The 26006-nt window shown below is 48.1% G+C and overlaps 4 protein-coding genes and 1 pseudogene across 7 annotated transcripts in view; 3 read left to right on the plus strand and 2 right to left on the minus strand.

Moving 5' to 3' along the window:
- Positions 1 to 776: 776 nt before the first annotated feature.
- LOC128431094 (uncharacterized) overlaps positions 777 to 26006 on the minus strand; it is an 870493-nt gene continuing 845263 nt past the window's right edge. Inside the window, exons 4-6 of the mRNA XM_053417316.1 lie at positions 7088 to 7423; positions 6587 to 6598; positions 777 to 1686 (exon numbers count right to left, since the gene is read on the minus strand). Of these exons, the coding sequence (XP_053273291.1) occupies positions 1371 to 1686; positions 6587 to 6598; positions 7088 to 7423 (664 nt within the window). The 3' untranslated portion in view covers positions 777 to 1370. The remainder of the gene's footprint in view (positions 1687 to 6586; positions 6599 to 7087; positions 7424 to 26006) is intronic.
- LOC128431097 (histone H1-like) lies at positions 4448 to 5489 on the plus strand. The gene has a single exon (XM_053417326.1). The coding sequence runs from the start codon at positions 4502 to 4504 to the stop codon at positions 5126 to 5128; it is 627 nt and encodes a 208-aa protein (XP_053273301.1). The 5' UTR covers positions 4448 to 4501; the 3' UTR covers positions 5129 to 5489.
- On the plus strand, positions 7521 to 21180 carry LOC128431107 (histone H2A). Of its 2 annotated transcripts, none has more exons than XM_053417333.1 (2): positions 7521 to 7725; positions 20374 to 21180. In XM_053417333.1, the coding sequence occupies exons 1-2, from the start codon at positions 7713 to 7715 to the stop codon at positions 20745 to 20747; spliced, it is 387 nt and encodes a 128-aa protein (XP_053273308.1). In that variant the 5' UTR covers positions 7521 to 7712; the 3' UTR covers positions 20748 to 21180. The 2 variants fall into 2 exon arrangements, with proteins under 2 accessions (XP_053273308.1, XP_053273310.1); XM_053417335.1 differs by lacking the exon at positions 7521 to 7725 and having other exon boundaries at positions 20361 to 20441; positions 20547 to 21180.
- LOC128431095 (histone H4) overlaps positions 21957 to 26006 on the plus strand; it is a 317773-nt gene continuing 313723 nt past the window's right edge. The window contains exon 1 of one of the 3 annotated variants that reach the window (XM_053417322.1): positions 21957 to 21965. In XM_053417322.1, coding sequence (XP_053273297.1) covers positions 21957 to 21965 — 9 coding nt within the window. Of the gene's footprint in view, positions 21966 to 23553; positions 23563 to 25578; positions 25591 to 26006 lie in introns of those variants that run through there. The other 2 variants (XM_053417323.1, XM_053417321.1) reach the window with 2 other exon arrangements.
- Positions 22662 to 23606, minus strand: LOC128431100 (histone H1-like; annotated as a pseudogene).

The raw sequence follows: 26006 nt of genomic DNA on the forward strand, positions 1-26006 counted from the left end.
TCATCAATCTGTCCATTTAGGAAGCCCAAGTGATTGTGAATGAATATCATGGATTTTGGTCTGGGTCTCTCCTCATCCTTCCCGACTGAACCTTCTGAAGTTTCGTGTTCTGCTAGTGTCCTTTTCACTACCTGTAGCATGAGGCGGTCCCTGAAGTCCTATCAGGTAGCAGAGATAATCTAGCTCCTCCAGTATAGAACACCCAAACGTGCAGGAGCAAGAAGGTTTGTTGTGTGTTGTAGAAGAGCATCAACCCATCAGCAGGACTGGTATCGGCTCCTTTGTGCATGGAACATATACAGGTGTAGCTGGCCAATAGGGAACAGCCCTCCCAAAGATAAGAAAGGAAAAGATATTGTGATCAATTTGTCACATTTTTTTTATAATCGTCATTATTATTTTAAATCTATTAAATTAGACAAATTCAATAGAAACGTGGTCCTGCCTGCATCCTCTGAATAGTGTAGTCCAATTGTCTGCAGCGTCAAGACCTGTTTAATACAGTACACAGAGATTTCAGCTGGTTAGAAGTCGCCCACATCACTCAGATAGACTTTCATTAAAAGACGTTGTGTTTCAAAGTGCAGGCGCTGCAATCCCAGACAGCACACACACACACAAAGGCCCTGGGGCCCCACTCACTCGCTCAGAGCAACACAGTGATATGTGAGGAGCGTTACCATGAACAACCTGGTAAGTGAGTTTGTTGAAGAACAGTGGACAAAATTATAATACAAAGTTTCTCTCTGGTAACATCTGGTTACACAACCGATCAAGTGCTGTGTTTTATTTTAGTGTGTATTGATATAGTGTCTCCATTAACATCCATTCAGAGCAACAAACTGTTGAGGCTCAGCACCTAAACAAACAGCTCTGTCCATGGTCCTGAAACGACACTTTAACAATGTAGTTTTTTTAAATTATACTCTGAAACTTAACTTGGTGTTCAACTGATCAATAAAACAGGAGAAGCTGAGCTACTGGAAAACAAAGCTTCTGACAGGACATGGAGGAGAGTTCAACTGGTAGTGGACCTTGTTCTGATTCACATATCTGGAGAGCAGCTCCATCTGTTGGCTGCCTGATGTCACTATAGTATATATGTATATATAAATAACAGTATAATAAAACTGTATAAATATTAACTGTTTTTAAATGTCACGTATATATTTTAATATTAAAGACCAAATGAGACTGATTAATAATTATACTATTTGATGTTTTGATATAACATAACTACGATATCTTTACATTTTAGGACATATTCTCTGAAAACGGCTGATGTGTTGAGCAGAGGATGTGAGCTCTCATTGACTCGGTGTGTGGCTCTTAAAAGAGCCGTTGTGTTGTTGAGCTGTTGGAAAGTGAGTTTATCCGCCGAAGCCGTACAGAGTGCGGCCCTGTCTCTTCAGAGCATACACCACGTCCATGGCGGTGACGGTCTTCCTCTTGGCGTGCTCGGTGTAGGTGACAGCATCGCGGATCACGTTCTCTAGGAAAACCTTCAACACGCCGCGAGTCTCCTCGTAGATCAGACCGGAGATACGCTTCACTCCGCCACGGCGAGCCAGGCGGCGGATGGCGGGCTTGGTAATTCCCTGGATGTTATCACGGAGAACTTTGCGGTGACGCTTTGCGCCTCCTTTACCGAGCCCTTTCCCTCCCTTTCCTCGTCCAGACATCTTTCTTTAGTAGGATGAGATTTAGTGAATGGAGTGCTTCGCGGGAACCACAGCTATTCATGGCCTGACTGAGGACCTGGTAGAAGACAGAGGCAGCCGTCTTCTTCCTCTGTGGATCATCATTGCCGCTGATAATTAAGTCTATGGTGCGCTGGCGCCTCCACAGGTTTGGATGTAGGACGGTAGATATTAAAGTCTGACACTTTATCAGTTTTGTGTAGCAGTAGGACTGTAGCACGTTTCCATCAGGTAGGAATAGTGCCTGTGAAAAAGGCTTGGTTTAAAATAAGAGTAGCATTAGTACTGATTGTGGAAGTACTTAGTCAATGTATGAATATCGAGACACTTTGAATGAAAAACAGTGGTCACACAAAGACTCAGCTCACGATTTCTCCCTTAGCCCTCCTGTTATCCTCAAATTTAAATAGTTTATCCTTTGAGTCCTTTTGACCCAAGCTATTAAAACCCTCCATAACATTATTAGAATAAAAATTGTAACCTCGGTGGCCAAGTATTTATCCAAGTATGGTTTGTTTATTTGTTGACTACTTAAATAGCTTTTTATCCAAAACACAACCCCCAACAAACGTGTTAGTGCAGTGTCCAGCAGTGTAAGCATTTGATGCTTGTGTGGAACGGTTTTTGACAGTGTTATGGACATGAACATTTATCATAAGTCCGGGCTGATAGTGTGACTATGTTCACCTATCATTTGGCATCATTGGATACTGACTAGTTTTAAAAGCACCTCATGTATGCTTGAAAGTGTTGTTGATTACAACCTGACATTCTGCTGGATTCTGTTTAACTATATTCATCTGGTTTCATGTGCAGATATGGACATTGGATAAAATGCTCATGGCTTTGTGGGGGCCTCCTTAACATTGTATTTTCATCCCCCGCAAACTGTACCTGTCCGTCCACAACGACGGGGAGCTTGTCAACGTGTTTGTTTGTCCCGAATATGAGAAGAGCCGGTTTGGTCTAATTTCAACAAGTATTTATTAAGATGACACCTTGTGAGTCTTCAGTAAGCATGCACCATCTCCAGACAAAACAACGCCTTACCCATCTGCCCTCCTGAAGCTGGGCCAGCTGCATGAACTCTGTGTGGAAGCTAAGGGAGGTATGCTTTAATATAAAAAGTTAAGTATGAGAACAAGTTAAAGTACAGCGTAATGAATGTCACAAATTCAAAGTTCTCACAGCAGGCATTATCAGACAGCTGCAAGTTTGAACAGCGATGTGACACACACACATTTGAACCAGCTTCCAGATTAACACCAAGCAGCAAAGGTTACTAAAAGTCACCATGTGAGGGCTACATATTTCCCACATATCCTTCCCAAACTGCCCCTACCCCCACCCCCGTCTAACAAACTGCTTTTTGTTTAAAGTTGACTTTCATTGCCAGCTTCACAGACACGCACAAATGGATAATATAGATTTCAGTCTTAACAAGCTCAACAAATTTCTGGGCAGAGTGAACATCTCTCAAATTTGTCTTTGCTTTCGTACCTTTGATTCATGAGTTAAAAACTATGAGATCAAAAACAACACTGTTATTTGTGTTATGCCATGAGCTTGGATGGGGGTGAGTGAAGGGGTGGGGGGTGTTTTTTTTTTTTTAAATCAGTCTTAGCATTTAAAGTATTATGTGTTATAGTGTTTTTATATAAAGTAATATGTAAATAAAGTCTGTTTGAATGGTTAAAATTACATGTTTACATGCTACAATTTACACAAACACTTTCACATACTGCACACGTGTGTACATTCGTGATAAACACAGTGTTTGTTGACACTAAGGCCTTATTTTGTAATATGATTGTGTTATTGGCCATTAATATCTGAGAAGACTTGATTTATTGATCAATAGGTAAAACATAATGACAGGTTAACAGAGATTTCTCACACACGGGTCAAATCGTTTTCAGAAACGTTTGTCATGTGTAAATAATCTTTTTACAAAAATAATAATGATCATAACATACAGAAACAGTTATCCCAGTGTTAATATGATGAGCAAAAGTTAGTATTTACTAAGTAGAGAAATTCTCAAATTCAATTACAGCTTAAGCATTTTCTGGAAAATAAATGATGTAGCCTGTTGACTTTTGGTATTAAATGAGAGAAATGTGCCACAATATTAATTTAATCATTGCTTGAAGTGAATATTGACAAATTCAACATGGATATGAACTGGTCCGCTACTGACTCTCCAGCATCCTCAGCATGAAACGTTCACGGCTCTGATAGGATGTCTGGCTCAACTTCACCAGGAGCCTCGGCCATCAGCGGTGTGTTTACTGCCTGCACAATTACTTGATTTTATTAAAAAGAGATCCTCAGCAGGTGCTTGTTTTCACTCGGTGTCTCTGAACGAACATGTGGAGCAGCTAGGAAACGGGTTTTGGTGGAGCTGTGGTGCTTTTGAACTCATTTTAGGAGAGAACCTAGTGGGAAAAGCCGCTGAGCAGCGCTGCTCACCGCGGTGAACGGGTCGTGTTTGGAGGCTCCACCGACCAAATGCAGAGAGCATCAGAGCTCTTCATGACTTCAATATGAAGACAAATAAGTCCGCTACCTGCTTCCTCACTGTCAGCCTCCAGCTCCACTCACCCACTGAGTTTTCACTCGTTTATCAGTGAAGAGAAAACACAAGTGTCTCGGCGTTCACACTGCACACGGGAGCCACGGCTCGACTGAGTCTCTACGGTTCTCATGGTGTGTTCAAGTACCGCCTCCCGATCGGGACTCTTCATCAGTCCGGTAATTCACTCCGATAGTTCGTCGTTGATCTATACGCAAAGAGAAAGATGGCAGAAGCCGCTCCAGCTCCCGCTCCACCCGCCGCCAAGGTTAAAGCGGCCAAGAAGAAGGTCGTGAAACCGAAGACCGCCGGCCCCAGCGTCAGTGAGCTCATCGTGAAGGCCGTGTCCGCGTCCAAGGAGCGCAGTGGCGCGTCAGTGTCCGCCCTCAAGAAGGCTCTGGCTGCCGGCGGCTACGATGTGGAGAAGAACAATTCCCGCGTGAACACCACCATCAAGAAGCTGGTGGTCAGCGGGACCCTAGTCCAGACCAAGGGAACCGGGGCCACCGGTTCGTTCAAGATGAGCAAGAAGGTGGAGACCAAGGTCCAGAAGCCGGTGAAGAAGGCCGCTCCGAAAGCGAAGAAGCCCGCCGCAAAGAAACCCGCAGTGGCTAAAAAGCCCAAGTCGGCGGCAGCCAAGAAGCCAGCAGCCGCTAAAAAGTCCCCGAAGAAGGTGACGAAACCAGCAGCGGCCAAGACGCCCACCAAGAGCCCCAAGAAGGTGGCGAAGAGCCCCAAAAAAGTGGCGAAGAGCCCCAAAAAGGAGGTGAAGAAGGCGCCTGCTGCCAAGAAGTCCCCCGCGAAGAAGGTCGCCAAACCCAAAGCGAAGAAGACAGCAGCCAAGAAGAAGTGAGCTGTCCTCACTGTGAAACATGTCCATCCTGGTAAAAGGCTCTTTTAAGAGCCACACACGTCTATCCTGAAAGAGCTGTTTCCTCATCATTCATCACCACTTTCACTAAATATGTAGAGACAGAGTTCTTAACTACAGGGAGTCAAGATAGATTGAACAATATTAGATGTCTTTCTTAAAATTATAACAGTAAGAAGTTAGTAAATATCAAAACATCAAATATTATAAAACATAGCTTTAGACTCTGTGAAGGAGTAGCCTACCACTACTTACACACATGCATTATGTAACATGGTGTTCAGCGATATCGTCATTACTTCATATACCAACTTTTTCATGTAACCATACTGTGCTGTAGTAACCTCAGGCAGCCAACAGATAGAGCTGCTCTCCAAATGATGTGAACCTGAGTAAAGTCCACTACCAGAAGAACTCTCCTCCATGTTCTTTCCGAAGCTTTGTTTTCCAGGAGCTCAGCTTCTCCTGTTTTATTGCAGCTGCTTGTTTGAGTCATAGAAATGAGCTCTGTAGCTGCATCAACTTGATCAGTGGCTGTTATTAAACTAAAGTATTGATGAACTGTCATCAGACACTGCAACACCAACAGAGGGAAAGTTAATTTATTAACAGGGAGTAGAGGGTTTTTCCAGGTGATGTCTTTTAAGAGCCACGTTACTGCACTGAAGACAAAAGTCCTTAGTTGCTCTGCTGGTTGAAGACTGTTAATACATATAATACACTTAAGAATTGACTGCAGAGTTTAAAGTACCTAGCAATACCATTCAAGCATTAAATAAACTACTTTCTGTAAAGTAACTACAGTACAGCACAAGGAGTAGTTGCACAGGTATAAACATTTAACTGCATTTTAGTTTTACAACATTGACTAACAGCAAACAGTTGTTAGTATTTCACAATACTACATGACATAGTTTACAGTGAAAAATATTTGTTACATTAGTAGCTCTGAAAAGAATACACATAGGAAAGTATGCAAAGTAAGACCTCTGTGTGTCCTCCTGTGTACACAAGATGGATCATTGCAGAAAACATGTCTGTGGGACAATAAATGTATCTCGTAACTTAATGATCAATGGGTAAAATATGGACAGGTTGAAAGATATCTCACTCATGAGACAAATAGTTTTACTGATTATTTTTCACAAGTAATGATTCGAATAATATACATAATTATGTATCCTAGTGTTAATGTGAATAGCCAAAGTTTGTATTTACTAAATCAGACAGCAGAGAAAATGCAAATATCACTAAAGCATAAACATATTCTACAAAATAAATGATACAACCTGTTGACTTTTTGTAATAAATGAGAGAAATGTGCCACAATATTAATTTGATTCTAGCTTGAAGTGAATGTTGCGTAAAATGTACTGTTTAAACATGGATATCAAATTGAGTCCTAACTCTAGAATGACTTTACAGCATCCTCAGCATGACACATCCACGGCTCTGATAGGAAGTCTGGCTCAACTTCAGCAGGAGCCTCGGCTACTGCTGAAGTCTTAGCTTGCATACTTTCCAATGTGTATTCTTTGCAGAGCTACTAATGTAACAAATATTTTACTGAAACCTTTCTTACGAAAGTTTTCAGTTAATGTTGTAAAACAAATAAAAAAGAATGAATTATTAAACCTGTCAAAATATTTATTGTAATAAACTGTAGTTAATTTACAGAGTGTAATTTATTTAATACTTCAATGGTAGTGATATATACTTTAAACTCTGCAGTCAATTAATTTAGTGTGTTTTATGTATTGACAGTCTATAACAAGCAGAGCAGAGGAGAACTTTTGTCTTAAGTGCAGTGAAGTGGCTCTTAAAAGAGCCTTTGTTATGGTCAGTGGAGCAGCAGCAGTTTAAGCTCTCTCTCCGCGGATGCGGCGGGCCAGCTGGATGTCCTTGGGCATGATGGTAACCCTCTTGGCGTGGATGGCGCACAGATTGGTGTCCTCAAAGAGGCCGACCAGGTAGGCTTCGCTGGCCTCCTGCAGAGCCATGACAGCGGAGCTCTGGAAGCGCAGGTCGGTCTTGAAGTCCTGAGCGATTTCTCTCACCAGGCGCTGGAAGGGCAGCTTGCGGATCAGCAGCTCCGTCGATTTCTGGTAGCGACGGATCTCTCTCAGAGCCACGGTACCGGGCCTGTAACGGTGAGGCTTCTTCACGCCGCCGGTGGCCGGGGCGCTCTTACGCGCAGCCTTGGTGGCCAGCTGCTTCCTGGGGGCTTTGCCTCCGGTGGATTTACGGGCGGTCTGCTTGGTTCTTGCCATTGTGTGGCTTTTCTCTGCGATCGGGAGAAAGAGTGAAGCGGTAGAGAGACACTCTGCTTTTAAACTGCGGAGCCAGCCCTGAAATGGTGACGCTGCTTCAGATCGGGGATAGGCTCCTCCTAGGGTACTCTTTGTTCGACAAAGGGGTCGGCCATCCCCCGCTGCTCTGCTGGAGGCTTCTATTCTGGTTGGTCTGGCATGAACCGTCCCGCTCGATCCGCGTATAGATAGGGGAGTGATCAAGCTTTTCACCACAGTTTCTCTTGACGTGTCTTAGGAAACGATCTACATCCAATATGTCTGGCAGAGGCAAAACGTTAGTTACGTATTGTAACTCTAGATTCTATGAGTATAGGCGCAGCCCTTTAAGGCTATCGCTAGTGGGTTTATCCCTCGCGCGCATGCGCAGCACTGAAAACTTTAGTCCACGCCCACCAACGGTGGGCCCCGCCCCGGTCTCACCTGCATAAATTGGGGTGAGACCGGCCGCTCGCTTCCCTACTAATAGCTTTTTCTTCAGCCATAGAGGAAAACCAGTGAGGCCCAAGACTTAAAGGGCTGCGCCTATACTCATAGAATCTAGAGTTACAATACGTAACTAACGTTCTATATCGTATAGGCTTCGCCCTTTAAGACTATCGCTAGTGGGTTAAAGGCGAAGCTCGATGTTGTCCATGCCTCACTGGGTCTGTACAGTACCACAAGCATAAACACATCTGCCTAATAACCATCAACCATTCCAGACGTTGTGATGGAATAATGTAAAATATTCCAATACGGAATGGTCAGGAAAGAATACTGCTGTAAGACGTGGCAGACGAAAGTTACGCACTGTAACAGTCCAGCAAATACAGAGTAGAAATCAAACGTCTCTCCCCATCTCCAAAGATGGAAGGGAGAACGTCATACAGAGGCATCCAATAATCTATCACTCTGACAAAACACTCAGTACAGAGTGAGTCATGGAGAAACGGGAAACATCCCGCAGATAAAAGCGGATGAAGGAACAGGGAGAAGACCAGGAAGCTGCAGTGCAGATATCTTCTACCGTCATTCCTCCATGCAAAGCCGCCGAGGAAGAAATTCCTCTGGTGGAATGTGCTCTGATGCTCTGTGGGGGGTCCATGCCCGATGAAATGTAAGCCTGTGAAACGGCCTCACAAAGCCAGTGAGACAGGCGCTGTGCCGACAGAGGGAGCCCTTGAGAATGCTCCCTGTAATGCACAAACAGACGCTGAGAACGTCGCACCGGGGCCGTGCGCGCAACATAACATGCCAGTGCGCGCACAGGACAGAGAAGATGGGAAGTTTCCTCTTCCTCTGAATTGTGAGGGGGTGGGAAAAACCCCTCCAAAGTGATCACCCTGGATCGGAAAGAGCTCGTGATGCTTTTAGGTGTAAAAGCAGGATTAGGGCGTAGAATAGCCGAGCTGCCATCTCCTTGGATCCGAAGACATGAAGGTGCCACAGAGAGAGCAGATAAATCACTAACCCTCTTTGCAGACGTCAAAGCCAACAACAAAGCTGTTTTGACTGACAACAATTTAAGTGGAATTTGCTCCAATGGTTCAAATGGAGCTTTCACCAAAGCACGTAAAACCAGTGCTAAATCCCACTGAGGGGCAAAGGAACGTGACACTGGCCTGTCTCTTCTTACTCCCCTCAGGAAACGCTTTGTCAGAGGATGACTGAACACTGTTCTGCCACCGAACCCCTCATGACAGGAAGAAATAGCAGCAGCGTATGTCTTCACCGTGCTGAAAGCCAAATTCCTATCCATCAAAAGCTGGAGGAATGACAACACCTGAGGCAGGGGACACACCGTGGGATCCAGACTCCTGTCTACACACCAACGCTGAAAAGCGCTCCATTTGGATGTGTATGAAGCTCTGGTTGAGGCGGCCCTGGCGCCCTGGATAGTGCGCACAACATCTTGAGAGAGACCCTGCCTCTCTAAATGTTCCCGTTCAGCGGCCAGGCCCACAGACGCTGACCTATCATCGGGTAATTCCTGATCGCTCCTCCTGCCTGAGAGAGAGCGTCTCCGCGCCACGGAATCTCCCATGGCAACCCTGATATCAGCCGTTGCAGACATGGAAACCATGACGCGCCTGTGCGCTCCGGAGCCACGAGGATGGCTGACAGCCGTTCCTCCCGTACACGATCCAAGAACCGTGGGATCAATGGCCCCGGTGGAAACGCGTAAAGAAGCGTCCTGGGCCACGGCCGATCAGAATCAGAATCAGAATCAGAATTCTTTTTATTGCCTTGTATATTTTCACATACAGGAAATTGCCTTGGTGTGGTTGGTGCACTTTACAAACAACAATATAAAAACAACAATATAGAGCAATATAAACATCAATATAAAAAACAACAATATCGAAAAAATAATATATACAGTAAATGTGTTTTGTGCGGTTTTAAGGTGCAAAGATTGGTGGTAGTGCCAATAATGTAGTGTTATAAATTATGTGCGAGGGTGGGGGGGGGGGGGGTCAGCAGAGTCAGTGTGATGGGGGGGGCTTGTTTGTGAGCCCCACTGCCATGGGGAAAAAGCTGTTCAGGTGACGCGAGGTTTTAGTCCTGACGGCCCGGAACCTTTTCCCAGATGGAAGTCTCTGGAACAGGTGGTGACCGGGATGGGAAGGATCAGCGATGATCTTGCCTGCTCTCTTTCTGGTCCTGGAGTGGAACAGGTCTAGGAGAGCCGGCAGGTCACAGCCGATGACCTTCTCAGCTGACCGAATGATCCGCTGCAGTCTGCCCTTGTCCTTGGCAGTGGAGGCAGCGAACCAAACGGTGATGGATGAGGTGAGGATGGACTCAATGATGGCTGTGTAGAACTCAACCATCACTTTCCGCGGCATGCTGAATTTCCTCAGTTGCCGCAGGAAGAACATCCTCTGCTGGGCCTTCTTGGTGATGGAGGTGATGTTCTCCGTCCACCTCAGGTCCTGTGCTATGATCGTCCCCAGGAATCTGAATGACTCCACTGTTTTAACTGGGGAGTCGCACATGGTGAGGGGGGCGGTTTGGGCTGGGCTCCTCCTGAAGTCTGCCACCATCTCTACAGTTTTTGAAGCGTTCAGCTCCAGGTGGTTCTGGCTGCACCAGGAAGCCAGGCTGTTAACTTCCTCTCTGTAGGCGGCCTCGTCCCCATTGGAAATTAATCCAATAAGGGTGGTGTCGTCGGCAAACTTCAGGAGTTTGACAGAGGGATGGCTGGAGGTGCAGTTGTTGGTGTAGAGGGAGAAGAGGAGAGGAGAGAGCACACAACCTTGAGGGGCTCCAGTGCTGATGGTCCGGGTGTCAGAGACAAGCTTCCCCAGCCTCACGCGCTGCTTCCTGTCGGTCAGGAAGTTGGTGATCCACCTGCAGGTGGGGTCAGGCACGCTCAGCTGGGTCAGCTTGTCCCGGAGAAGAGCTGGAGAGATGGTGTTGAATGCGGAGCTGAAGTCCACAAACAAGATCCTGGCGTAGGTGCTGGGGGAGTCGAGGTGCTGGAGGATGAAGTGGAGTCCCATGTTGACTGCATCGTCTACGGACCTGTTGGCTCTGTAGGCAAACTGCAGCGGGTCGAGGAGGTGGTTGGTTATAGTTTTGAGGTGGGTCAGCACGAGTCGCTCGAAGGTCTTCATTACTACAGAGGTCAGGGCGACTGGTCTGTAGTCATTAAGGCCTGTGATCCTCTGCTTCTTGGGAACGGGGATGATGGTGGATGTTTTCAGGCAGGCGGGTACAACACATTCAGCCAGTGAGGTGTTGAAAATGTCCGTGAACAATGGAGAAAGCTGATCCGCACAGTGCCTCAGTGTAGAGGGGGAGACAGCGTCTGGTCCAGCTGCCTTGCGGGGGTTCAGTTTCTTCAGGAGCTTATTTACATCTCTCTCCTGAATTGAGAGAGGTGTGAAGGGGGGGATGGAGGTGATGGGGCAGTCTGGGGCCATTTTGTGGGGGGGGCTAGTGTCTTTGTCCAGGCTGGGGCGAAGAGGTGTGATAGATGCGGGGGGGGTTTGAGAGGGTCTATCGAATCTACAATAAAAGTCATTCAGATCGTTGGCAAGTCTCAAGTCTTCCACAGAGTGGGGGGATTTGGTCTTGCAGCCGGTGATCACCCGAAGGCCTTTCCAGACTGACGAGGAGTCGTTGGCTGCAAACTGTTGTTCCAGCTTCTTTGAATACAGTCGTTTGGCCTCCTTAATCTCCTTGCCAAACGAGTATTTAATTAGTCTGAACCTATCCATGTCCCCACTCTTGAAGGCCACCTCTTTCTCCAAACGAAGCTGTTTGAGTTTTGCTGTGAACCAGGGCTTGTCGTTGTTATAACACACCCTGGTGCGTGTTGGAATACATCGGTCTTCACAGAAGCTGATGTAGGACGTCACAGCATCTGTATATTCGTCCAGGCTGTAAGTGGCAGTTCTAAAAATGTCCCAGTCTGTGTTTTCAAGGCAGTCACGCAGCTCCTCCACAGCTTCTCTGCTGCTCCAGTTCTTTGATCTCAGCACAGCAGGTTTAGAAATCTTGAGTTTCTGTCTGTAAGCCGGGATCAGGTGAATGAGAGCGTGGTCGGACAGACCCAGGGCAGCGCGGGAGACTGCATGATAAGCCTTGCTGATGGTGCTGTAGCAGTGATCCAGGGTGTTCTCCCCCCTGGTCGGGCATTTAATTAACTGTTTATATTTTGGGAGCTCCTGAGATAAGTTCCCCTTATTAAAGTCCCCAAGGACAATAACGGGGGAATATGTGTTCTCTCTCCTTCTCTCCACTCCCAGTATCTGCTCAGCGAGTTGTCGTTGAGCCTCGCGCACGTCAGCTTGCGGGGGGATGTAGACTCCAGCCAGGATGAAAGAGGTGAATTCCCGGGGAGAGTAGAACGGTCTGCAGGTGATGAAAAAAGTTTCCAGGTCCGGAGAACAGGACTGTAAAATGACTTTCACGTCGCTGCACCAGCCCTGGTTTATATAAAAACAAATCCCTCCGCCTTTTGCCTTGCGTGAGAGGATCGGGTCGCGGTCCGCGCGTAACAGCTGAAAGCCGGTCAGCTGTGCGGCGGAGTCCGGTGTGGCTTCGGTCAGCCACGATTCAGTAAAACAGAATACAGAAGAGAGGGAGAAGTCTCTATTTGTCCGGATGAGAAGGCGCAGTTCGTCCATCTTATTGCACAGCGAGCGGACATTAGAGAGGAGAATGCACGGGAGTGATGAGCGAAATCCTCTCTCCCTGAAGCGCACCAGAGCCCCAGCGCGCTTTCCTCTCCGTCTCCGCCTCAGTCTCGCTGCGTGGCCGAGGAGCACCGCACCTTTGACCAGTAAATCAACTAAATCCACGGAAGATGCGAGAAAGTTGGGACATAAATCAGATGGTGTTGTGTCCCTGATGTTAAGAAGCTCGTCCATCGTGAAAGTAATCCGAGTTGGGTCGCAATTAACAGAATTAAATACTAAAAACAAACACAGAAGTGCGCACCAACACACCGTGGCAGCCGTTCGTGGCGCCATCATTGTTGCGCTAACGCGTCCACTCCCAGCGGTGGATTGTCCCGCACGCTCCCGCACGCTCAGAGAAAACCACAGAGCGCACTGTGCGTTTCCGCGAGAGGCGAACAGATCCACCTCTGCTTTGCCGAAGCTGTTCCAAATCTGAATCACCAGTTCGGGATGAAGGCTCCAATCCCCATGTCGAGGACCTCCCCTTGACATGATGTCCGCTCCCGTGTTCAAAACACCGGGAATATACACTGCCCTGACTGACAGGAAGTGTGTGTGTGTCCACAGCAGCAGCCGCCTCGCTATGTTCAGCAGCTGCGCGGAGCGCACTCCTCCTTGGCGATTTATGTAGGCTGCTGTCGCCTTGTTGTCTGTGCGGACCAGGATGTGTTGATCCCGCAACAGTGGCGCAAAAAGCTGGAGTACTTTCCACACCGTGAGGAGCTCCAGTGCGTTGATGTGGAGAGACATGTGGGCTGGCCACTGTCCTCCCACCACTTGTGACAGACACGTTCCCCCCCATCCCGAGAGAGATGCGTCTGTGAACACTGAAATGTGTGATGCAGCTCTGCCCAGCGGCACTCCCGCTGACAGTGTGCGGGGATTCTTCCAGTGGATTAGATCTGCGTTCACTGAGGGAGGAACGGCAACCATGCTTCTTCGCTGACGCACAGGATCGACGTGCAGACGAATGAACCATCTCTGCAGACGTCTCATGTGTAACAGACCCAGGGGCACTACCACGTGAGCTGCTGACATCATGCCCAGCAGGCGCATGACAGAGAGAACTGTCACAACATTGGGGGGTGTGACGCGCCGAAGAAGAGCTGTCAAAGCCTCTGATCGCTGCTGTGAGAGCCGCGCTCTCATGCTGACGGAGTCTAACTCCACCCCCAGATACGTCACGAACTGGGCGGGGAGAGCGGAGCTTTTCTTCCAGTTGATTGTGAAGCCCAGGCTCGACAAATGACACACCAGTGTTTTTGTCTGTAGCGCAGCTTCCTCCCTGGAGCGAGCTAATAATAGCAGGTCGTCCAGGTAGAATAGCACTCTCATCCCTGTCCTGTGTAACGGCTCCAGCGCCGTCTCCACACACTTGGAGAAAGTGCGAGGAGCCAGGGAGTAACCGAACGGCAGGCGGTTGTACTGATACTGTATCCCCTGGAATGAGAAGCGCAGATATCTCCTGTGCTTCGAAACGATCGACTCGTGGAAATATGCGTCCTTCAGATCTATGGAGGTGAACCAGTCTCCCTGGTGAACACACTCCAACACTTGTTTGATCGTGAGCATGTGAAACCGCCTCTCCATGATCGACTTGTTGAACAGAGACAGGTCGAGGATGGGTCTCACCCCTCCCGTTTTTTTCGGACCAGGAAATAACGGGAGTAAAAACCCTGTGTCTCCTCTCCCTGGGGAACTTTGGAAATTGCATTTTTCCTCAAAAGTTCCTGTAGCTCTAACTGAAGAGCGAGACAATGTTCCTGAGATGACAGGATTGTTTCCACTATCCCGTTGAATCGCGGGGGGGGGGGGGGGGGAGCAAACTGCAGAGTGTAACCTCGGCTCACAATCCTGTCCATCCATTTGTCCATCAAACATACGCGCTGCCACTCTGAGTAATGCTCTGAGAGGGGGCGCGCACTTGCTTGGTGCTCTGTGGTTGTCATGGTGACGAGCCAAGCCAGAGCCCTGACCGCCGTTGTTCTATATCGTATAGGCTTCGCCCTTTAAGGCTATCGCCAGTGGGTTCATCCCTCGCGCGCATGCGCAGCACTGAAAACTTTAGTCCACGCCCACCAACGGTGGGCCCCGCCCCGGTCTCACCTGCATAAATTGGGGTGAGACCGGCCGCTCGCTTCCCATTTTTCTTCAGCCATGAAGCAGCACACTACTTCCAACATTCGCCTGTGCCCGGAATGCCGAACCGGGTACATAATGTCCGATGACCTCCACCCGCGCTGCGAGTCCTGCCTCGGCCCGGAACACGCCGGTCGGGCGCTCACCCCCGGAGCTAACTGCGCCTTCTGCAAACTCCTCGAGGAGTCAGAGAGACGCAGACGAGCTGAGGCTTACGCTGAGATGGACGGCGAAGGGTTCGCCTCGCAGCGCGCTTTTAGGCTGGACGAAGCCATCGACTTTTTTAATAATGATCGTGGACCGGAGTCAGCCGACTCCGCTCCCGGAGCTGAAGAGCATTATCCTCCCGTAGGTTCCCCCCTCGGGACCGAGGGGTCGGACTACACAGACACTCCGGTGTCCGCTCAGCCTTCGGGCATTGGTGCCCTCGTGCAGCTGATGCCAGCAATGATTGAGAAGGCGGCGACTTCCAGGCAGCTGTCGGTGCCATTTCCGCAGGTCGCGCCTACGCCAGATAACCTCATCGGTGTCGTCGCACCGGCACGTCGGCCCCGGCAGGACGCGTGCTGGTCTTGTTTCCCGGGGTTCCAGGATTACATGGCCCGATCAGCGGAGGAGCCTGGGAAATTGAAGTCCCCGGTCCTCTCTTACACCCCCTTCACAAGAGTGGCGGGGATTTCCCAGGATGGGTTCCCACCTGTGCCTCCTTTAGAGCCGAGCTTGGCCGCTGTCTTCGGCGTGAAGGTGAATCCGCTCGGGCCAGACGATGACGAGACTGGCGGACCGCTCACACCAGTGCGCCGTCCAGACAGTGGCAGCAGCTAACAATGTAGTGTTACTGTCCCACTGGTTACACTCCATGTCTCTAGAGCCACACCTCCTGGCTGATAGAGCGGAGGATCTGACCGAGGCCACCCGCATGCTCCAGACCTTGGGTGCGTCCATCGCGGTGGCGGGTTCCCGCATCTCATCATGGCAGACGCTCGTTCATCGAGGTGTCTGGCTGGAGCGCTCCAACCTCCCGGAGGGGCTGAGGAAGGACCTCCTGGAGGCGCCGATTAGTCCGGACGGACTCTTCGGGCCTCGGCTGCAGACGGCGCTCGAAGAGATGCAGAAAACAGCAGATGAGGCCGACAGGTTCCGGAGACACCTGTCTCGAGTTTCTCGTCCACAGGATCCCCGGCGAGACCACCGGGCTCCTTCTTACCAGCGGTCAAGACGCCCCGCCACAGCCGTGGCGTCAGCATCTCGCCCCCCTGCTTCGACTGCCCAGCCCCCACCTCCTCCTCCTCGGGCGGGCCCGCCAGCTGAACGACAGAATCCTCGGTGGAAGAATCGGCGCCCGGCCTGTACCTGGTCCAACCCACCGGAGGAACCCCCCAGGAAACAGGGGAAGAGATTCTGACATTCGGGGGGGAATATGTGTGTCGAGTTCAAGGGGAGTTTTGTAATAAAACAAAAAAATGTTCCCCAGAAGAACAAATCCTCTAAACAGTCTGCCCCTGAGTCCGCTGGCTCTGCGGCCACTGTTTCACACACATTCCCCACACTGTGTGAGCTGTCCGTTGATCCACGGCACAGACTCACGACATTAAGTCAGTACATCTCCTCTGTTACAAAGACAGAGTGTTCCCCCTCACATGTTTCTGCTAACAGTAAGTGTGACCATGAGCCATCGAGCGCCGTCTCAACGCCTCGTATGGACGGCACACAAACTGTATCTGCACTCAGCGTCTCCCGTCCTCCTCTCTCGAGGAGCGAGGGTTTGACTGCACATAAGAGATGCGTTCAGGAGCCTTGTATAATAAAAGGACATCTTAATCGACCATTCTCTGACATCGACACGTCTTCCCCGTGTCAGCGTCTGACCGCAAGTGCAGTTGAGAGCCTGTGTGCCCCGGGGGCTTCTGCTCAGCCCTTTCGCTGTGAGCCCCCCATGGGTTGTTCCGGAGAGTCCTCCGATGCGAACAACGGCGGTCAGGGCTCTGGCTTGGCTCGTCACCATGACAACCACAGAGCACCAAGCAAGTGCGCGCCCCCTCTCAGAGCATTACTCAGAGTGGCAGCGCGTATGTTTGATGGACAAATGGATGGACAGGATTGTGAGCCGAGGTTACACTCTGCAGTTTGCTTCCCCCCCGCCGCGATTCAACGGGATAGTGGAAACAATCCTGTCATCTCAGGAACATTGTCTCGCTCTTCAGTTAGAGCTACGGGAACTTTTGAGGAAAAATGCAATTTCCAAAGTTCCCCAGGGAGAGGAGACACAGGGTTTTTACTCCCGTTATTTCCTGGTCCCGAAAAAAACGGGAGGAGTGAGACCCATCCTCGACCTGTCTCTGTTCAACAAGTCGATCATGGAGAGGCGGTTTCACATGCTCACGATCAAACAAGTGTTGGAGTGTGTTCACCAGGGAGACTGGTTCACCTCCATAGATCTGAAGGACGCATATTTCCACGTGTCGATCGTTTCGAAGCACAGGAGATATCTGCGCTTCTCATTCCAGGGGATACAGTATCAGTACAACCGCCTGCCGTTCGGTTACTCCCTGGCTCCTCGCACTTTCTCCAAGTGTGTGGAGACGGCGCTGGAGCCGTTACACAGGACAGGGATGAGAGTGCTATTCTACCTGGACGACCTGCTATTATTAGCTCGCTCCAGGGAGGAAGCTGCGCTACAGACAAAAACACTGGTGTGTCATTTGTCGAGCCTGGGCTTCACAATCAACTGGAAGAAAAGCTCCGCTCTACCCGCCCAGGTCGTGACGTATCTGGGGGTGGAGTTAGACTCCGTCAGCATGAGAGCGCGGCTCTCACAGCAGCGATCAGAGGCTTTGACAGCTCTTCTTCGGCGCGTCACGCCCCCCAATGTTGTGACAGTTCTCTCTGTCATGCGCCTGCTGGGCATGATGTCAGCAGCTCACGTGGTAGTGCCCCTGGGTCTGTTACACATGAGACGTCTGCAGAGATGGTTCATTCGTCTGCACGTCGATCCTGTGCGTCAGCGAAGACGCATGGTTGCCGTTCCTCCCTCAGTGAACGCAGATCTAATCCACTGGAAGAATCCCCGCACACTGTCAGCGGGAGTGCCGCTGGGAAGAGCTGCATCACACATTTCAGTGTTCACAGACGCATCTCTCTCGGGATGGGGGGGAACGTGTCTGTCACAAGTGGTGGGAGGACAGTGGCCAGCCCACATGTCTCTCCACATCAACGCACTGGAGCTCCTCACGGTGTGGAAAGTACTCCAGCATTTTGCGCCACTGTTGCGGGATCAACACATCCTGGTCCGCACAGACAACAAGGCGACAGCAGCCTACATAAATCGCCAAGGAGGAGTGCGCTCCGTGCAGCTGCTGAACATAGCGAGGCGGCTGCTGCTGTGGACACACACACACTTCCTGTCAGTCAGGGCAGTGTATATTCCCGGTGTTTTGAACACGGGAGCGGACATCATGTCAAGGGGAGGTCCTCGACATGGGGATTGGAGCCTTCATCCCGAACTGGTGATTCAGATTTGGAACAGGTTCGGCAAAGCAGAGGTGGATCTGTTCGCCTCTCGCGGAAACGCACAGTGCGCTCTGTGGTTTTCTCTGAGCGTGCGGGACAATCCTCCGCTGGTAGTGTATGCGTTAGCGCATCGGCCGTGGCCCAGGATGCTTCTTTACGCGTTTCCACCGGGGCCATTGATCCCACGGTTCTTGGATCGTGTACGGGAGGAACGGCTGTCAGCCATCCTCGTGGCTCCGGAGCGCACAGGCGCGTCATGGTTTCCATGTCTGCAACGGCTGATATCAGGGTTGCCATGGGAACTTCCGTGGCGCGGAGACGCTCTCTCTCAGGCAGGAGGAGCGATCAGGAATTACCCGATGATAGGTCAGCGTCTGTGGGCCTGGCCGCTGAACGGGAACATTTAGAGAGGCAGGGTCTCTTTCAAGATGTTGTGCGCACTATCCAGGGCGCCAGGGCCGCCTCAACCAGAGCTTCATACACATCCAAATGGAGCGCTTTTCAGCGTTGGTGTGTAGACAGGAGTCTGGATCCCACGGTGTGTCCCCTGCCTCAGGTGTTGTCATTCCTCCAGCTTTTGATGGATAGGAATTTGGCTTTCAGCACGGTGAAGACATACGCTGCTGCTATTTCTTCCTGTCATGAGGGGTTCGGTGGCAGAACAGTGTTCAGTCATCCTCTGACAAAGCGTTTCCTGAGGGGAGTAAGAAGAGACAGGCCAGTGTCACGTTCCTTGGCCCCTCAGTGGGATTTAGCTCTGGTTTTACGTGCTTTGGTGAAAGCTCCATTTGAACCATTGGAGCAAATTCCACTTAAATTGTTGTCAGTCAAAACAGCTTTGTTGTTGGCTTTGACATCTGCAAAGAGGGTTAGTGATTTATCTGCTCTCTCTGTGGCACCCTCATGTCTTCGGATCCAAGGAGATGGCAGCTCGGCTATTCTACGCCCTAATCCTGCTTTTACACCTAAAACCATCACAAGCTCTTTCCGATCCAGGGTGATCACTTTGGAGGGGTTTTTCCCACCCCCTCACAATTCAAAGGAAGAGGAAACTTCCCATCTTCTCTGTCCTGTGCGCGCACTGGCATGTTATGTTGCGCGCACGGCCATGGTGCGACGTTCTCAGCGTCTGTTTGTGCATTACAGGGAGCATTCTCAAGGGCTCCCTCTGTCGGCACAGCGCCTGTCTCACTGGCTTTGTGAGGCCGTTTCACAGGCTTACATTTCATCGGGCATGGACCCCCCACAGAGCATCAGAGCACATTCCACCAGAGGAATTTCTTCCTCGGCGGCTTTGCATGGAGGAATGACGGTAGAAGATATCTGCACTGCAGCTTCCTGGTCTTCTCCCTGTTCCTTCATCCGCTTTTATCTGCGGGATGTTTCCCGTTTCTCCATGACTCACTCTGTACTGAGTGTTTTGTCAGAGTGATGGATTATTGGATGCCTCTGTATGACGTTCTCCCTTCCATCTTTGGAGATGGGGAGAGACGTTTGATTTCTACTCTGTATTTGCTGGACTGTTACAGTGCGTAACTTTCGTCTGCCACGTCTTACAGCAGTAGTCTTTCCTGACCATTCCGTATTGGAATATTTTACATTATTCCATCACGACGTCTGGAATGGTTGATGGTTATTAGGCAGATGTGTTTATGCTTGTGGTACTGTACAGACCCAGTGAGGCATGGACAACATCGAGCTTCGCCTTTAACCCACTAGCGATAGCCTTAAAGGGCGAAGCCTATACGATATAGAACGTTAGTTACGTATTGTAACTCTAGATTCTATGAGTATAGGCGCAGCCCTTTAAGTCTTGGGCCTCACCGGTTTTCCTCTATGGCTGAAGAAAAAGCTATTAGTAGGGAAGCGAGCGGCCGGTCTCACCCCAATTTATGCAGGTGAGACCGGGGCGGGGCCCACCGTTGGTGGGCGTGGACTAAAGTTTTCAGTGCTGCGCATGCGCGAGGGATAAACCCACTAGCGATAGCCTTAAAGGGCTGCGCCTATACTCATAGAATCTAGAGTTACAATACGTAACTAACGTTTATCTTGACGTGTCTTAGGAAACGATCTACATCCAATATGTCTGGCAGAGGCAAAACCGGCGGCAAGGCCAGAGCGAAGGCAAAGACTCGCTCTTCCCGCGCTGGGCTCCAGTTCCCCGTCGGTCGTGTTCACAGGCTGCTGCGTAAAGGCAACTACGCACATCGCGTTGGTGCCGGCGCCCCCGTCTACCTGGCGGCTGTGCTGGAGTACCTCACCGCTGAGATCCTGGAGCTGGCTGGAAACGCCGCCCGCGACAACAAGAAGAGCCGTATCATCCCCCGCCACCTGCAGCTGGCCGTCCGCAACGACGAGGAGCTCAACAAACTCCTGGGCGGAGTGACCATCGCTCAGGGCGGCGTGCTGCCCAACATCCAGGCTGTTCTTCTGCCCAAGAAGACCGAGAAGGCCCCCAAGTCCAAGTAAAGTAAAGCTGCTGGAAACCACCGACACAAAGGCTCTTTTAAGAGCCACATACTCACCTCTAAAGAGCAAAACTCTTCACACACCAACGTCATTTAGGGATGATTTATGATTGCACTTTAGCGTCAATATTGGAATAGTTTTGATGTGTCAGATGTTCCTGTCAGTGAGTGAGGGAACCAGTGCTCATCTGGAATCTTGATATAAATAATACGTTCTTCAAATTTCAATATGCCTAATGTACATGGATCCACGGCATTAAAGGAACATGCCTGTATCTGTAAAGATTAACAGTATAAATGCACAAACGACACATGTTAGTATTTGTCAAATGAAAAATAAACTATTGTGGCTATAACAGATTAAATGTACCCTTCAACATCTCACATTCTGCATGATGCAAATCTTGGGGAAGAGGTAGTGATAATTATTTATTACAATTATTACTAACTTGTTTTCATAATTAATAACTCGTGATGATAGTTTTAATGAAGCTGTAAAGTCAGTTTTTTAAAAGTTAGGTGCTGTATGTGTCAGGTCTAATGTGGGATTATAGACGTGTTTCACATGAGAGGTTTTCAATCGAAACATTGACCAGGTCCTCTGCTGTATTAAAGTGCCCCAGTAAACCTAACAGTGATCCAGCATGCACAACTTCTCAGGCTCTTCTTCACTGAACTCAAATAGCTTTGGCCTCATCAGGTGAGCTGATGAGGCCGGATCATAATACTTTGCCGTCTTTAGAGACATGCACACGCACAGCCATTTATGTCATACAAACCTGCTCAAACACACCGAACATACATTAATTATATAATAATTTAAGCAATAATGACGATCAGGAACTCAACTAATAACTACATCTGTCCTTCACCGAGTTGCGCCTCAGGCTCAGGGTTCTATTTGAATATAATGAGGCAGGTCAGCTGACATGAAAAGCTGTCATTGGTCAGTCAGAAAAAAAATCAGTCAGAAAAGATTAGCAGCACATGTAGTGGCTCTGTTTGAATTTATATATGCTCTAAATGGCCGTGCGTGTATAGTATTCATGTAAATGTCTGTTTGTTAATCTTTTTGTATTAAGACATTAGACAGATCATTTTAGCAACATGATATATTTATTTTGCTTGACCATAGATGTATAGATGTATAGATGCATAGATGTATTATGGTTTTATTACCATTCTCTCATGTGCTTGAATGACAGATGGAATGAGTAATGTCGACAACACTTCCTTAATTGTGGTAACACAATATTTTTTAGTGTAGTTGTCTAGATACAGTCATCTAATTTTTCACCTACGTGTGTTTCTGCACAGACTTGAAGCGTAAAGCGGCTGCACTCTGCTCCACAACATCCATTCAGGACATCACACTGTTGAAGTGCAGCACCTAAACAAAACAAACATCTCTGTCCATGGTCCTGGAACAAGATTAAAACAATTAAGTATTTGTTTATTATACTCTGAAAAATTCACTTAGTGTTTTAATCATAAATCTGAGAAAAAGCATCACCTGGAAAAACCCTATACTCCCTGTCAGTAAATGTAACCACATAACTTTCCCTCTGTTGGTGTTGCAGTGTCTGATAACAGTTCATCAATACTTTAGTTTAATAACAGCCACTGATCAAGTTGATGCAGCTACAGAGCTCATTTCTATGACTCAAACGAGTAGCTGCAATAAAACAGGAGAAGCTGAGCTACTGGAAAACAAAGCTTCGGACAGGACATGGAGGAGAGTTCATCTGGTAGTGGACGTTGTTCTGGTTCACATCATTTGGAGAGCAGCTCCATCTGTTGGCTGCCTGATGTTACTGCAGTACAGCACAGTTATATGATGTGAAGCCGAAATTGACATTTTTCTAAGCAGCTGTCACTTATATATTTAGCAAGGAAAGACACAAGGAAACTACGATAAATATAACAACAAAGGTACAATATTTAATAAGTATGGTATATGAATTCGAACGGATATCGCTTAACATTATTTTACTTGATGTATGTGTGTGTGTCAGTAGTAAGTCTGTCTCTCCTTCACACAGTCTAAAGCTATTTGTTATATTATTTAATTTGAACCAACTTCTAAATCTTAACATTGTAAGAAAGACATTTAATATATTCCTGTCTAACTTGACTCGCTTTAGTTATGAACTCTGTCTCTACATATTTAGTGAAAGTTGTGATGAATGATTAGGAAACAGCTCTTTATGGATAGACGTGTGTGGCTCTTAAAAGAGCCTTTTACCAGGATGCACATGTTTCACAGTGAGGACAGCTCACTTCTTCTTGGCTGCTGCCTTCTTCGCTTTGGGTTTGGCGACCTTCTTCGCGGGGGACTTCTTGGCAGCAGGGGCCTTCTTCACCACCTTCTTGGGGCTCTTTGTCACCTTCTTGGGGCTCTTGGTGGGCGTCTTGGCCGATGCTGTTTTCGTCACCTTCTTCGGGGACTTTGTAGCGGCTGCTGGCTTCTTTGCTGCCGCCGACTTGGGCTTTTTAGCCACTGCGGGTTTCTTTGCGGCGGGCTTCTTCGCTTTCGGAGCGGCCTTCTTCACCGGCTTCTGGACCTTGGTCTCCACCTTCTTGCTCATCTTGAACGAGCCGGTGGCCCCGGATCCCTTGGTCTGGACCAGGGTCCCGCTGACCACCAGCTTCTTGATGGTGGTGTTGACGCGGGAATTGTTCTTCTCCACATCGTAGCCGCCGGCAGCCAGAGCCTTCTTGAGGGCGGACACTGACGCGCCACTGCGCTCCTTGGACGCGGACACGGCCTTCACGATGAGCCGGCGGTCTTCGGTTTCACGACCTTCTTCTTGACCGCTTTAACCTTGGCGGCGGCTGGAGCTGGAGCGACTTCTGCCATCTTTCTCTTTGCGTATAGATCAACGACGAACTATCGGAGTGAGGTACCGGACTGATGAAGAGTCCTGATCGGGAGGCGGTACTTGAACACACCATGAGAACCGTGGAGACTCAGTCGAGCCGTGGCTCCCGTGTGCAGTGTGAACGCCGAGACACTTGTGTTTTCGCTTCACTGATAAACGAGTGAAAACTCAGTGGGTGAGCGGTGCTGGAGGCTGACAGTGAGGAAGCAGGTAGCGGACTTATTTGTCTTCATATTGAAGTCATGAAGAGCTCTGATGCTCTCTGCATTTGATCGGTGGAGCCTCCAAACACGAGCCATTCACCGCGGTGAGCAGCACTGCTCAGCGGCTTTTCCCACTAGTTTCTCTCCTAAAATGAGTTCAAAAGCACCACAGCTCCACCAAAACCCGTTTCCTAGCAGCTCCACATGTTTGTTCAGAGACACCGAGTGAAAACAAGCACCTACTGAGGATCTCTTTTTAATAAAATCAAGTAATTGTGCAGGAAGCAAACACACCGCTGATGGCCGAGGCTCCTGGTGAAGTTGAGCCAGACTTCCTATCAGAGCTGTGAACGTTTCATGCTGAGGATGCTGGAGAGTCAGTAGCGGTCCAGTTCATATCCATGTTGAATTTGTCAATATTCACCTCAAGCAAGGATTAAATTAATATGGTGGCACATTTCTCTCAATAAATACTAAAAGTCAATAGGCTACATCATGTATTTTCCAGAAAATGTTTAAGCTTTACTGGAATTTGAAATTTCTCTACTTAGTAAATACTAACTTTTGCTCATCATATTAACACTGGGATACATGTTTATGTATATTATGATGATCATTATTTGTGTAAAATAATCATTTTAACATGACAAAAGTTAATGAAAAACGATTTGACCCGTGTGTGAGAAATCTCTGTTAACCTGTCATTATATGTTACCTATTGATCAATAGATCAAGTCTTCTCAGATATTTATGGCCAATAAAACATTCATATTACAAAATAAGGCCTTAGTGTCAACAAACACTGTGTTTATCACGAATGTACACACGTGTGCAGTATGTGAAAGTGTTTGTGTAAATTGTAGCATGTAAACATGTCATTTTAACCATTCAAACAGACTTTATTTACATATTACTTTATATAAAAACACTATAACACACAATACTTTAAATGCTAACACGGATTTAAAAAAAAAAACACTCCTCAGCCCTTCACTCACCCCATCAAAGCTCATAGCATAACAAAAATAACAGTGTTGTTTTTGATCTCATAGTTTTTAACTCATGTATCAAAGGTACGAAAGCAAAGACAAATTTGAGAGATGTTCACTCTGACCAGAAATTTGTTGAGCTTGTTAAGACTGAATTCTATATTATCCATGTGTGCGTGTCTGTGAAGCTGGCAATGAAAGTCAACTTTAAACAAAAAGCAGTTTGTTAGACGGGGGTGGGGGTAGGGGCAGTTTGGGAAGAATATGTGGGAAATATGTAGCCCTCACATGGTGACTTTTAGTAACCTTTGCTGCTTGGTGTTAATCTGGAAGCTGGTTCAAATGTGTGTGCGTCACATCGCTGTTCAAACTTGCAGCTGTCTGATAATGCCTGCTGTGAGAACTTTGAATCTGTGACATTCATTACGCTGTACTTTAACTTGTTCTCATACTTAACTTTTTATATTAAAGCATACCTCCCTTAGCTTCCACACAGAGTTCATGCAGCTGGCCCAGCTTCAGGAGGGCAGATGGGTAAGGCGTTGTTTTGTCTGGAGATGGTGCATGCTTACTGAAGACTCACAAGGCGTTATCTTAATAAATACTTGTTGAAATTAGACCAAACCGGCTCTTCTCATATTCGGGACAAACAAACACGTTGACAAGCTCCCCGTCGTTGTTGACGGACAGCTACAGTTTGCGGGGGATGAAAATACAATGTTAAGGATGCCCCCACAAAGCCATGAGCATTTTATCCAATGTCCATATCTGCAAATGAAACCAGATGAATATAGTTAAACAGAATTCAGCAGAATGTCAGGTTGTAATCAACAACACTTTCAAACATACATGAGGTGCTTTTAAAACTGGTCAGTATCCAATGATGCCAAATGACAGGTGAACATAGTCACATGTTAAGTATAATGTTATACTTGACATTATACTCGGATACATACTTGGCCACTGAGGCTACAATTTGTATTCAAATAATGTTATGGAGGGTTTTAATAGCTTGGATCAAAAGGGCTCAAAGGATAAACTATTTAAATTTGAGGATAACAGGAGGGCTAAGTGAGAAATCGTGGAGTCTTTGTGTGACCACTGTTTTTCATTCAAGGTTGCTCAATATTCATACATTGACTAAGTACTTCCACAATCAGTACTAATGCTACTCTTATTTTAAACC

The sequence above is a fragment of the Pleuronectes platessa genome, chromosome 24 (assembly GCF_947347685.1).
Source record: "Pleuronectes platessa chromosome 24, fPlePla1.1, whole genome shotgun sequence".
Classification (NCBI taxonomy): domain Eukaryota; kingdom Metazoa; phylum Chordata; class Actinopteri; order Pleuronectiformes; family Pleuronectidae; genus Pleuronectes; species Pleuronectes platessa.